The 13,279-nt window shown below is 38.8% G+C and overlaps 1 protein-coding gene across 3 annotated transcripts in view; it reads right to left on the minus strand.

The window, feature by feature from the left end:
- Positions 1 to 7,304: 7,304 nt before the first annotated feature.
- Positions 7,305 to 13,279, minus strand: part of atp6v1h (ATPase H+ transporting V1 subunit H) — a 29,140-nt gene continuing 23,165 nt past the window's right edge. For all 3 annotated transcript variants that reach the window (XM_027029065.3, XM_027029063.3, XM_027029064.3), the window contains 2 exons: positions 12,430 to 12,543; positions 7,305 to 7,873 (listed from right to left, as the gene is read on the minus strand). In XM_027029065.3, coding sequence (XP_026884866.1) covers positions 7,807 to 7,873; positions 12,430 to 12,543 — 181 coding nt within the window. In that variant the 3' untranslated portion in view covers positions 7,305 to 7,806. The remainder of the gene's footprint in view (positions 7,874 to 12,429; positions 12,544 to 13,279) is intronic.

Here is a 13,279-nt window from a genome sequence, read left to right on the forward strand (position 1 = left end):
TTTTGAATTTTGTGCATTTTATATGTCCTAATTTCTAAGAAAATGAACGTTTATAGAAATGATGGAACATTCACACCCCACAATCATTCTAAATAATCATTCTAAATGATTTCTAAAGAGAGTGTCAAAGCTACGTGTAGAAGGAATGATTAAATTAAAAAAAAAACTGAAAAGCCCAGTTCATAAGAGAGAGGATGAGACAGAGAGAAACAGACAGACAGACTGAGAGAGAAAAGAGAAATATATACAGAGAGAGAGAGACTGGAAAATAAAAGATATAGAGTGGGAGAGCTCTTATGGTTTTGTAACGACCTTGAAGTGAAAAAGGAGGATACTGAATGCCAGCAAAATGTTTCTAGACTGTAAAGTTTCTATAGCAACCAGAGTTTCTGAAAGGAGGATTAGAAATCAGGTGATTTCATTTCCAAACCTCATATTCTTTATCTGAAAATTAAATGAGATGACATTAAATGAGCAGAATGTGTTAAAAATCAAAGAATGTCATATCACAGCCTTCAGGCAACATCCTCGTACAATAGTGGAATTGAATGAAGTAGTAAGAACAGCATCAAGAAAGCAAAATCTGTAAAATCGCTTTTAGCCTGTGGCATGAGAACACATGAGAAGATCATAAAAGAACAAAGAACAGCAACTCTACAATTATCGGCTGAAAATAGAAAGTAACTTTTGTGGCCATCATAATGCACAGCGCATGTGGAACAGAACACAGGCAATCACTGACTATAAAAGCCAAGCCAACAGTACTACATTCACTAATGCCTCCCCAGCAAATGAGCTCAACACTTTCTTTGCCCATGTTGGAAACCAACTCAATGAGCAAACCGATGTAATTCGCGCCACCACACAGAGCCACAGGCTTTCTCGCTGAAGGCACTGATGAGGGTACGCATAAACAAAGCAGCTGGACCAGACAGCATTCCTGTCCAGGCACTCAAAGCATACACCTACCAGCTGGCTTCTACCGTCCTGAGATCTTCAATATTTCCCTGGTCCAGACTACTGTCCCCATATACATTAAAACGAGGATAATCCCTGTGCCAAACACAACCTCCATTACCAGCTTGAGCGGCTACCGTCCAGTTGCCCTCACGCCCATTGCGATGGTGTGCTTTGAGGGACTGGTTATGGCCCACATCCATAGTATCCTCCTGCTATCATTAGATCCACTACAAACTGATCGATGGAGAATGCAAACTCTCTAACGGTACACATAGCAGTAAACCACCTGGAAAAAAAAAACCACTTTGTCAGAATGCTTTTCCTGGACATTAGCGCTGTATTTAATTAATCATTCTGTCAAAACCGGTATTTAAACTCAGGTTCCTAAGACTCAGGAGTAGTCTCTGCAGCTGGATCCTGGACTTCCAATCTGGCAGACCAAAGATGGTTATATTAAGCAACAACACCTTCTACATGCACCCTGAGCACTGAAGCCCCTCAAGGCTGTTTCCTCTCGCCACTACTCTACATTCTGTAGACTCATGTCTGTGGCTCTCAGCGTGACTCAAGCTCCATCATTACATTTGCTGATGACACCACAGTCATAGGCCCCATTACTGAGAACGATGAAACTGCACACAGGAAAGAAGCAATCCTTCTCACCACATGGTGTGGTGACAATAACCTCTCCATCAATGTGACCATGTCCTGATCACCCCCTCCCTGGCATCATGGTTCCCATGGCGACGCTTTGCTCCATACTCTGTTTTGGTTTTCTTCCTGGATTTGTTCCATGTGCACTTTGTTTTCATTCTTAGTTCCGCCCCTTGTTTAGGTTTCCTTGCCTACGATTGTTTCCACCTGTTTCAAATTTAGCCTTGTTAGCCTTAGTATTTAAACCCAGCGTTTTTTTGTATTAATTTGCTGGTTATTATTCAAAGCTTCTTTCTGAGTTCTGTTCATTGCATGTTTGCCTGTTTTGTTGTTTTAACGGTTGTTTAGGTTTCTTTATTAGCCTGTTTGTTTCCACCTCTAGATTCCCCATGTCAGTTTTTGTGTTTGCTTTAGTTTCATTCTTCATGTATTCTATTTTTAAACCAAGAACGGATGATGGTAACCGAGTATGAATTTGCCCCCAAAAAGCTTGCTGTTCTCAGTGTTTGACTGTGCCATTCAATCAAACCAACACAAAGGATATCATTGATTTCAGAAAGAGGAGAGGAGAGCATGTACCACTATGCATACAAGGCACTGAAGTGGAGAGAGTAAATAGGTTTACATTTCTTGGAGTACACATTAAATAAGATTTCACCCGTTTGGCCCTCCAGGCTGACGTCTCATAAGGAAAGCTCAACAGCGCCCAACAATGTATTTCCTAAGAAGATTGAGAAAAGTCAACCTCTCTCCTTGGCTCATGACCAGCTTCTATAGTTCAGTGGAAATCATAATAACAAGCCGTATTAAAATCTTGTATGGCAGCACCATAGTCATTGACCGTAAGACTGCTGAGTCCACCACTGTAAGAAAGCACTGAACATCTCCTCTGGCCCCGCTCATTACCTCTGGCCCCGCTCATCACCTCTGGCCCCGCTCATCACCTCTGGCCCCGCTCAACACCTCTGGCCCCGCTCATCACCTCTGGCCCCGCTCATCACCTCTGGCCCCACTCATCACCTCTGGCCCCACTCATCACCTCTGGCCCCACTCAACACCTCTGGCCCCACTCATCACCTCTGGCCCCACTCATCACCTCTGGCCCCACTCAACACCTCTGGCCCCACTCATTACCTCTGGCCCCACTCAACACCTCTGGCCCCACTCATCTCCTCTGTCCCCACTCATCACCTCTGTACCCACTCATCACCTCTGGCCCCACTCATCCCAGCCACAACCTGTTTGAACCACTACCATCTGGAGAGCAATATGACACGGTATAAGATCCAGATCCTCAAGACTGCAAAATAACATTTTCCTTCAGGCAGCCAAGCTGCTTACACCACACATTTCACTATGTACACCAAATCCCTCCTCCCTGACACATTCACTTACCTTGAACTACTTTGAATTTTAATACTTGCACTGATCAAACTAAACTTAACTGTGAACTCTGAATACTGCACTGCCACTTTATATCATTATGCACCTGCCTTATCATACTCACCATGTGCTCTACTTGGTAAACTGCACTTTATCAGCTAAGCAATAGCACACTTATGATTGTTTACTTGGTAACTTGTATTTGTTTAAGCTATATTTGTATATTGTAAGTCACTTAATGTCTGAGTCTTTCTAAATGTTGTATGTCTACACTGGGGGCTAGCCAAACCACATTTCATCGTACTGTACATGTATGAATGATAATAAATTGAATCAAACGGAATTGAATTGAATTCTTGTGCTCTGATCTCAAAAGATGCCACACATATCAGTATTCATTAATCATGACTTAAGACCACTGTAAATACACTTCAGTACAGCTGAACAATTATTTTAAATGTTAATTAACTTGTGTGAGAATTATTATTATCAAGACTTTTATGTACTCTGAAACTAAGATAGTTTATTTTATAGAGTTAACAATTTCATTTGAGAATGCTGTGGATGAAGCATTCAAAAGGAAGAAGTTGAAGTACGCGGGCTTGGTGACTGAGGTTAAAGATATTGGGTGGCAGGCGAATATAAGATAGGTGCCAGGGGATTTATATATATATATATATATATATATATATATATATATATATATATACACACACACACACACATACGGTACATACTACACATGCACACACACACGGTAGCAAGGAAAAACATCTTGAGATGAAGAAACCTTGAGAGTAACCAAGATTCAAAAGGGGTGGTCATCCTCTTCTGACCAACAACGGATACCCCAAGCTTAACATGGTCCTTGGGAAAACATTTTGTGGCGTACTATTGCCTTGGCATATACTACAGAAATGGCACAGTGTATATATGGATTCTGTTATGTCATTAATCCATTTACAAGCATTCCATGGAAAATACCATTTATCATACCAAAAAACATCACCAATGATTTCCCCTCTTCTAAAGTAAAGGGTGCCAAGAGATGCCTCGTTTGGTGGTTGCTGTGCTTGATCAAAGTCCTCTTTTACATTATTTTAGCACAAAGCAAAACATGGAGCTCTCCAGTAAAGCCATTACTGCTGATGGTGTAATAACGGAGGACTGTTGTGCGGGCCCTGAGGGAGTTTAGCTGACCCTGGAGCCACTTCCCTGCCACAAATGGAAGCTCTTCTTAACCTTTAAGAACAATCATTCTACTTTTCCGGGCATTTACACAACTAATTTGCGTCACCGTTTTCAACATTCCCTCAATTTAAGATTAGATTATGTCCATCAGACAACCTCAGTTTATTTTGATGTTTGCATTATTAGTTATTTTACAGAAACATTAGAAATGTTTATTTATTTGAAAGAAAAGAGCCGAAAACCAGTCATTTCGGGTGTTGCTCTGTGGTACCTTTCAGGGTTTGATATCTATTGCTGAAGGTGCAGAATGCTTTCTGTAGAATGCTTCACACAAAATGCCACTGATGTTAGCAATCAGGATGTGAATAGGATGTGAATAAGAGCTCCTATTGTTAGTGAAAGGGTTCATTGGAGCAGAGGCGGTTCTGCTCAAGAAATGCCAGATAGAGCCAATCAATCATTGATTGTAATGCAGCATAGAAAACATGTTTCAGTTTTAAGACGGTGCACTCCCTAGAAGAGTGGTGCGAGATTTATTTCAGAGGTCATTGACACTGCGTAATTTGTCATCCTTTTGAAGAAAGATCCCTGCACAGACAGCTTTGCGTCAAGGGTACAAACAGTGAGGATTACGGTGAGCTCTGGGAGATCACCTCTAATTAGGTACCTTGCACTCCGTGGCCTTGCACTTGTACTTGTACTTGGTCTTGAGAGGGTTGTTTATCTGAATTCCAGTGCACCCTTAGGAACCTTTATGTCTGTAGTTTTATAGACATAAAGACATCCCAAGGTACACACTGCGCACCATGTTCGCAGATTGTTTGCTACCTAATCTAGTCTCTCTCTATTTTGAAATAGATGGCCAAGTCTCACTGAGAGCAGCACTCAGGATGTGTTTTAGTGTGTGATCATGCCTCATGCTTCATTCATTCACTCATAACAGCACTCACCACGTGGAGGCAAGATGAAATGGAGGCTCTCCGCAACGCTCTTGTTTTGACCGTAACCATAGCAACCAGCAAGCTAGTGACCTGTGTTAACAGGAGCAAAGGGACTCAGTCAATATGGCAAGTCAATATTCCACCTGTGTCACGGCTGTGGTGTAGGCCGTCAGTCAAGGAACACTGAACCCTGCAGAAAGTACACTTCTTTAAGACATGCAGGACAGATGGAGAAAGTGCCTGATTTGCCCTTGGGTTTTTGTTTGTTTGCTTGTTATATTGAAGTGAAGTCAAAATGTGTTTCATTTTGTTGAAATTCACTCACTATATTCCCAATACACCCAGATTTAAAGGAATCAAACAGAAATCATTAGAAAGCATAATGCACAACTGCTTCCGCTGAACAGTGTGTGCTCTGGAGAGCACACTGGGAAAGAGCAAAATGAAAGGTGAGCCACGGGAAGGATTTAAGGCATTTAAAGCAAAATGCTACTCGATGCTGACTCAGTAGGCCTACACATGCCTTTACAGCCAGGGCGAATCCCTGATGACATATCAGTAAGCATTCAGTGAATTCAGATGACTGCATAAGAAAAACACCCTCTGATTCTCAGATAAAAGCCACTTTACCTTAGTGTGTATGTGTGTTCTCACCCCAAATCCATTTGCACTGAGGAGAATGTTAAAGCAGCACAAGCTCTGAATGCCCACAGCACTGCAGACAGCACAGGATGAGATCAAAAAGAGTTAAGGTGGTCCTCACCGTTGTTCTCTGGAGAGTGGCGCTAATAGGGTGGAAGGTTATTTCCAACAGGCCACTGAGAAAGCACACAAAGTTCCCACCTGCTGGCCACCAGCATTACGGCCTCAGTTTGGTTTCCATTTCAGCTAAGTGTGTCTGTACACAAATTACCCAGACGCTGTATCTGCCTGACATACTGCACTGTGGATGTGGAGGTGTTATTTGGAGATTTAGAAATGAAGACAGATAGGACTGCAGATGGAGAACAAATTACCTTGTTTACAAGTGACAGTCAAGACATCGAGGCCTGCACATCAAATCTTAAGGTGTGCTGCATGCAAGGGTAAATGCATTAATATCCTGAGTTATTATTATTATTATTATTATTATTATTATTATTATTAAATTGTTGTGTTATTAAAGCTGTTATTATTATTATAGACCTGTGTTATAATTATTATTAAAGTCCTATTATTATTATAGAACTGTGTTATTATTATTATAGACCTGTGTTATTGTTATTATTATTATTAAAGTCCTGTTATTAAAGTCAGTTATTATAATTATAGACCTGTTATTATCATTAAAGTCCTGTGTTATTAAAGTCATTATTATTATTATAGACCTGTGTTATAATTATTATTAAAGTCCTGTTATTATTATAGACCTGTTTTATTATTATTATTAAGGTCTTGTTATTAAAGTCATTATTATTATTATAGACCTGTGTCATAATTATTATTAAAGTCCTGTTCTTATTATTATACATCTGTTATTATTATTATTATTATTATTAGTCCTGTTATCAAAGTCATTATTATTATAGACCTGTGTTATAATTAAAGTCCTGTTATTATAGTCCTGTTATTATTAAAGTCCTGTTATCATAGACCTGTTTTATTATTACTAATGTCCTGTGTTATTAGTCATTATTATTATTATAGACCTGTGTTATTAATATTAAAGTCATCATTTTATTTTCATTGTTTTATTATTATTAAAGCTGTTTTATTAATTATTAACAAAAAGTACTGTGTTATTATTAAAGTCTTGTGTTTCATAGTCTGTTGCTGTTCCTGGGATTTACTGTGAAATGTTTTACCTGATATGGCCATATTGCCACCATGTCACCCTTACTTGGGACTTGCTTGTCAAGTACATATCAGTATTAATTTTTTTTTACTGCTAATGAATTCTCCAAGCTGTGTAGGCAGGTCTATTTTTCATATGAAACTAAAGGTGAGATATTTCTACTCAGAGAATTTCAATAATAAATTAATATTTGGAAGAGACCATGAATTATAGTAAACATTTAGGATTACATTAAAAAAAAAAAAGATTTCGTGAAGAACTCTTGCATGTTGTTTTGGAGGATGTGCATTTAATAACTGAAAAAATGCCGAAATGTAGAATTGAACACTTGTGAAGGCGTGTGAAGTTAAGAGTTTTTATTGGAATGCTTATTCATTGTTTTACAGATAAGACATAAATAACACTGAATATCATTTACTTTTGAAACTACTCAAACCATTTCACATAATAAGCGTGAAGACACAAACACATTTCAAACAATGAAGGCAAAGCGCCTATATGCAACAGCCACAAGTGGCACTGTGGCAGACCAGCTAATGGTTTCGAATGTCAATAATGTCCATTCAGTTGTCCAAAATATCCATTTTTCATGTTCATTGTTTTTTCAGCGCCCATACCTGGGGCAGCGGACATGCTAAGTTTCAGGCTGGGGTTTTAAGAATTGAAAAGAAGCAGTTCGGTTGTGTAGGGATTTTAGGGAGGACACAAACACAGTAGATCAACTTGGGGCATAAAGTTTCTTTTTTTTCCCCTTCCTGACACATATTTGTTATGTAGCAGTAATGGACATTCAGACAACAAGATCCATGAATGCAAAACCACAACCTTGAGAACAGGGCAAGTTTAGCTTCGGGCAGCCACAGCTGGAGTGGTCTGCTCTGTGGACTGGAGCTGTTTCCCCAGGTACTCCCTGCAAAACAAGATACGATCGTTAGGCAACCAGAGCCCCCCCCCAAAAAAGGGGGGGGGGGGGACGACAGAGTTTAGATCTTCTGTAGGTACATAGTCAATTGAAACAGCAGGCTTTTGATTTAGCTACTTTATGAAGATGCAATCAGGTTCTATTCAAATGGAAACATTCTGTCACAGGATAGCAATGCTGGTTAGTAATTTAACAGCATTAAGGGCCCTAAAAGCCCAACATCCTTAAATGGTGAATATCCCTGCGTCACTCCTTTCCAAATGATATGTCAGAGGGGAGACTTTGTTTTGGGAGTCAGGCAAATGACTGAATTACAAGATAATTAAAAATACACACCTGTCACTCTTAATTCTTGTTTTTATTCCACAAAGGAAATGAATAAACATGTTTCCTGTGCCCTAACTTGTGAAAAAAGTTTAGTGAACAGACCGAGAAGCACAACAAAGCAATAAAGAGGAAAATGACTGCACTTATGATTTTGCTCACATTTTATCAGTTAATAAAATAAAATGATTGTCTCCATTAGTTAATTGTCTTAAATAAGCTAAATTACACTAGAGCATTATCATTAAAATGTATTAAAATCATACTTTTTGCCTCTATATTCTATTCAATTCTTTTGAGCCTATAAAATGACACTCAGAAACAAACTGCTTATCAAACGGATAAGGGAACACTGATGCTCTTCCATAATGAAACCCAGAGAGAACGACAGTCATGGGGCTCCAGCACCAGAGCCTCTCAACAGCAGGATGTACTACAAACACCCTGCACACCCATCAAGAGCCAAAGAGCTGCATTAACTGTTTTGCTGGAGCTCCAAATACAGCTCTGCTGGACTACGACGGGCAAATATCGAGATGTGTGAAAGTAGTGCAGTTTAAATTAAAATCCCTATAAGTAGTCTAACTCATCTTATGTTAACATTCATTTAACAAGTTTTCACTAGACACATGTCAGATTTACCAATGGAACACAGGACGCTCCGTGAGAACAGGATGTGCTATATATAAAAGGTGCACCTCAACAGCTTCAGTACCCACCATCTGGTGTAGCTTCGAATCCATAGCAACAGCTAGCAACAATGCTCATCTATTGACTGTTATAAAGGGTAATGAATAACAAGTTCAAGAGAGGGGTTCAAAAAGGAAAGAAAAAAAGATCTGCACCTCTGTGGCACTCTCATGTTGCAGATGTGTGTTAAAAGCCTTAGGAAACATAAGACAGGTAGACATCACCAACAGGCATCTGTACAGACCTTCAAACACCTTCTTGATTACATTCACATTTATTTTCGTTATATCAGTTTTAAGTAACAGAATAGCAATGAACTTTATATAACCAATTTCCCCCATTACTTCTACAACTGTTGTGCACCATTGTCTGCTTTAAAATCAAGTTTTGTGTGGTCAGAAGTTTTAGTTTCAAACATGATTCATTATATCTCCCACTGTGTGCATGAGCCACTGTTCCATTAGTCCCTTTCTGTTTCCATGGACAACCTGCCTAAAACATCCATTAAAATGTGGTTTAAAAAGCAGAAACAAAAATTTATTTTAGTTTAAACTGGTCAAGAAATCATCTATCAAACAGCTGCTGGGTACCAAACAGCAAATCATTAACAGACACACCTGGTATATGTAAAAGGCATGTAGGTTTAATCTCTCAGAGTGTCAGTAGTGACACCTCATCTATTACACAGATTCAAGATGTCTGATTACTGACAATACCAGTAATAACTCCCAAGACGTCCAATTATGCCAGCTCATTTTAAGATGACTGGGAACTAGAATTTGTATAAGTAAAATAATGTATTTAATTATATTTTTGCCTAACAATATGACATATTAATAGTCAAGACCATCTTCAATACTAAACTGGTTTAAACTGTCACGTTCATGGAATCCAAAGGTGTAAATAAGATTGTATAGAGGAAAGAACAGCTAACTGGACAAAATAGCAGCAGTCAGCACATAGGTCTGCAGGTGCAGTCAAACAGATGTAGGAGTTGTGCCTTTTTATATACCGTGGCTATAACCTTTAGTCTAATGGAGTAAGAGTGGTGTCTCATAACTGTATACTCTGCTGTTACAACTGTAGGTGGTGAAATTGAAGCAAACACAACCCTGCCCTTTGTGCCAACCTAACTGAACATTGGGAAAATGGGAATACAACTCATCGAGTCCTAATAATAAACCAATATAGTGGTTTAAAGCAATTAACTGCCTTTAATGCTAATAAGGCAAAGACATGGTCATCAATAAAAGTATGTAAGAAGAACACCCTCACAATACAGAAAGGACCAGACCTTATATACAGTCTCACCTTGTCTGAGCAACGAGCATAAAGCCCCATTTCCAGAGCATACAGTGATTTCCCAAAAACACAAGACCACTCTTGTCATAGGAGCTGCCAGCTGTGTACAGTCAGTAACGCATTAATCCTGTCTCCTTCTATTGCCTCCCTCTCTCTTTCGCTCAACAGTAATATTCTCTAATGTAGCCTTAATTAAAAGTAGAGATGCGAGGCTGCCTTAAGCTACCGTTAAGAGTGTGGTGCTTCAAAACCTGGGTCTATTCAAAACCTGGCCCCTCCAGCTCCATATTTTAACAGTTAGTTCTTTTACTTCATTCCTAGATTTAAAAGGGCTATTGAAAGACTTGACAATAAGCATTAAAACTGCTTCAACTATCTGTCAAAAATAATTACCTCCTTTTTCATTGTTCTTTTTTAATGTCTTAAATATTTAAACTTACCTGAATTACAACCAACTTCAAAATTTAGATACAATTAATGCTGAAAAATATCCACTTTGTGCATCAGGCAACACAGTTTCCTTGCACCCTTTTCATGGTATTGAACAAACCATCTGTATAGTAGGCTGAACTTATGACATTGGCTCAAGCTGCTAACAGGCCAACATAGCAACTTAGCTTTGCTGTTTAATTTGTATGCCAATTAAAAGGATATTGTCACTGGTGAAAAAAACTTGTTTATTGGTCATCAACTAACAATAGTGATTCAGAACTTCGGTGACAATGTTTTTAAGACATTGCATAAACAGATCTGGTGATATATAGCTAAACAAGGTTAAATACTGTGTAAGAAATTAATAACTGCTCTGCGATAAATAAAGGATGACTAATGGAAAGTAAAACCCTCACAGGGGCAGCAGTTGCAAAGGGGCAATAGAATAGTACAGTAGTAGTCTTCATTACTGTATTACATTTATGGCATTTAGCTGACTTACAATTATGACTAAATACAACTTGAGCAATTGAGGGTTAAAGGGCCTTACTCAGGGGCCCAACAGTGGTGATTTGGAGGTGGTGCGGCTTGAACTGGCAATCTTCTGATTACTAGTTCAGTAGCTAAACCACTGAGCTACCACTTTTTTTTTTATTTAAAAAAAAACAACTAAAGCACAAACCTTTAAAACCTTAGAAGCAAAATCCTCTAGAAGTGGCAGCCTGTCAGCAACTGAGAGAGCCAGTTACAGGACTGAACAAACAATTCATATGAGACCATATTCAGAGGTATAAAAGAGCAGGTACAAACAGTACCACCATTTTACCACCATGGTACAGTCCCACCATGGTTTTGTATCATGCAACTGATTCCTACTATCCATGGTTGTTGTCTTGCACTAATCAGGTTAAAACAATATCCTGGCGCCTTTGACTTTTAATTTCTGAACCTGCTCTATAAACTGTAAACAGATGTTTATTACAGACACATGCGAGTTTTACTGGATTCAGAGGAGGTTATACCACCATGTCATGTCTGCAGGGAAAATATGACCTTAACCTTAAATCACTTTAATGCAATTGCACCAGCAATGGAATTTGATGCTAGTGTAATACTTAAATACAGTGGACACAGATGAATATTTGGTCTTACATTTGTTTAAAGGATTCCATAGAAGAATTTAAGGTGAGGGTTATTCGTATAAAGATTACAATGAGCCCAGACAATTAGAAAATGGCATTAATACAAATTTTTAAGAACCACTCTAGCTGTGCTAATATTCTGAGGTGCTTCTGTACTGTGGTTGAAGACAATAAAATCACTTACTCGGATTTGATAAAGAACATTTTCCCTTGACAGAAATCTGTCCGTAGCACTCATATGGCATATTTGAAGAATAATAATACTTGTTAAATTAAAGCAGAGATGAGTTGTTTTGAGACTCTTATGAGTCTGCCCAGTAGGGACTGCCACATCTGTTACATTGCGAACAAATGTCCAACGCTAATGCTTTGGGAATTCTTATTCTGGTTTTATCTAATTTCAAAAAGACCCTAAAACAGACTCTCAGTCAGTCATTCAAGCTTGTAATGGACTAATTTAGGGTCAGAAAAAGAGCTGGTGTCTTCTGCAGCCCTCATCACAACAAGAGTAGAGACCCATCACACAGGATGAAATGTACATGACCCTGTTTGTGTTCCTTTTTTAAACAGGATATTTTCAATTTTCATTTGGCAGACGTTATCAGTAACTAAGCACCTAAGCTTTCGAGTAAAGTTATATCACAAAGCACCTACCAGTTATGCACCATGAGCTTCTGAACTGCCAGCAGGGCATTGTAGCGCACCAGCTGATCCTCGTGATGCATGTGGTTCATCACCAGCTGTTTTCCACCCAGCTGTTCAATCACCCTGAGAGGTGAATGGGAGACAAAAGAGACACAGGACACAGACAAAAATAAGGTAGGAAAAAACAAACCAAAAAAGAGATAAGAGGAGAACAAAAAAAAAGTAAATGGGAAGAGTGAGAATGCAGCATCGAGGAAAAGTGATGGAGCAAATAGGAGACAAAATAATTGTTTGGGATTAATGTGGTGTGTGAGATGACTGAGTGCTCTGATTCCCAGTGCCTTTGAAAATGAGGTCTGGAAATAATGGGGGAGATGCAACAGCTCTCTGGCAAAGCCCATCAATAAAAAGAAGTAGCAAAGCTGTACTTATAGTGTGATCATATTTCTGGGAAGCCAGTTTCAGTGGCTCTGTCAGAGCAGGGAATGATGGCAACTGCTGCTGTGGAGCATGTCTTCATCGTCTCAGTAAAAATGAATATTCAAATCTTTCAAATTTATAGAGCTGGCACATTCATGTTTTAATGTATTATATTTAATTGAAATGTCTATAAGACTACACTTATATACTGCTAAAGGACACTGGCAATTAAATAATTCAAGATGAGAGCATTTTAAACAATGCCCACCTTGTGCAGCATAAACAGTGTAGCAGTGCTGACTATCAGCAATTTTAAACACTGGATGGTGATGCATATAATTTTTCAAGCCTATTGAAAATAATACAAAAGCATAAAAAAAGAAATCAGATCAATTTCATACGGCATAAGTGAACTCTATTTACACGTCCTGTGTTCAAG

This window comes from Electrophorus electricus, chromosome 13, assembly GCF_041902795.1.
Source record: "Electrophorus electricus isolate QZ-2024a chromosome 13, ASM4190279v1, whole genome shotgun sequence".
Lineage (NCBI taxonomy): Eukaryota > Metazoa > Chordata > Actinopteri > Gymnotiformes > Gymnotidae > Electrophorus > Electrophorus electricus.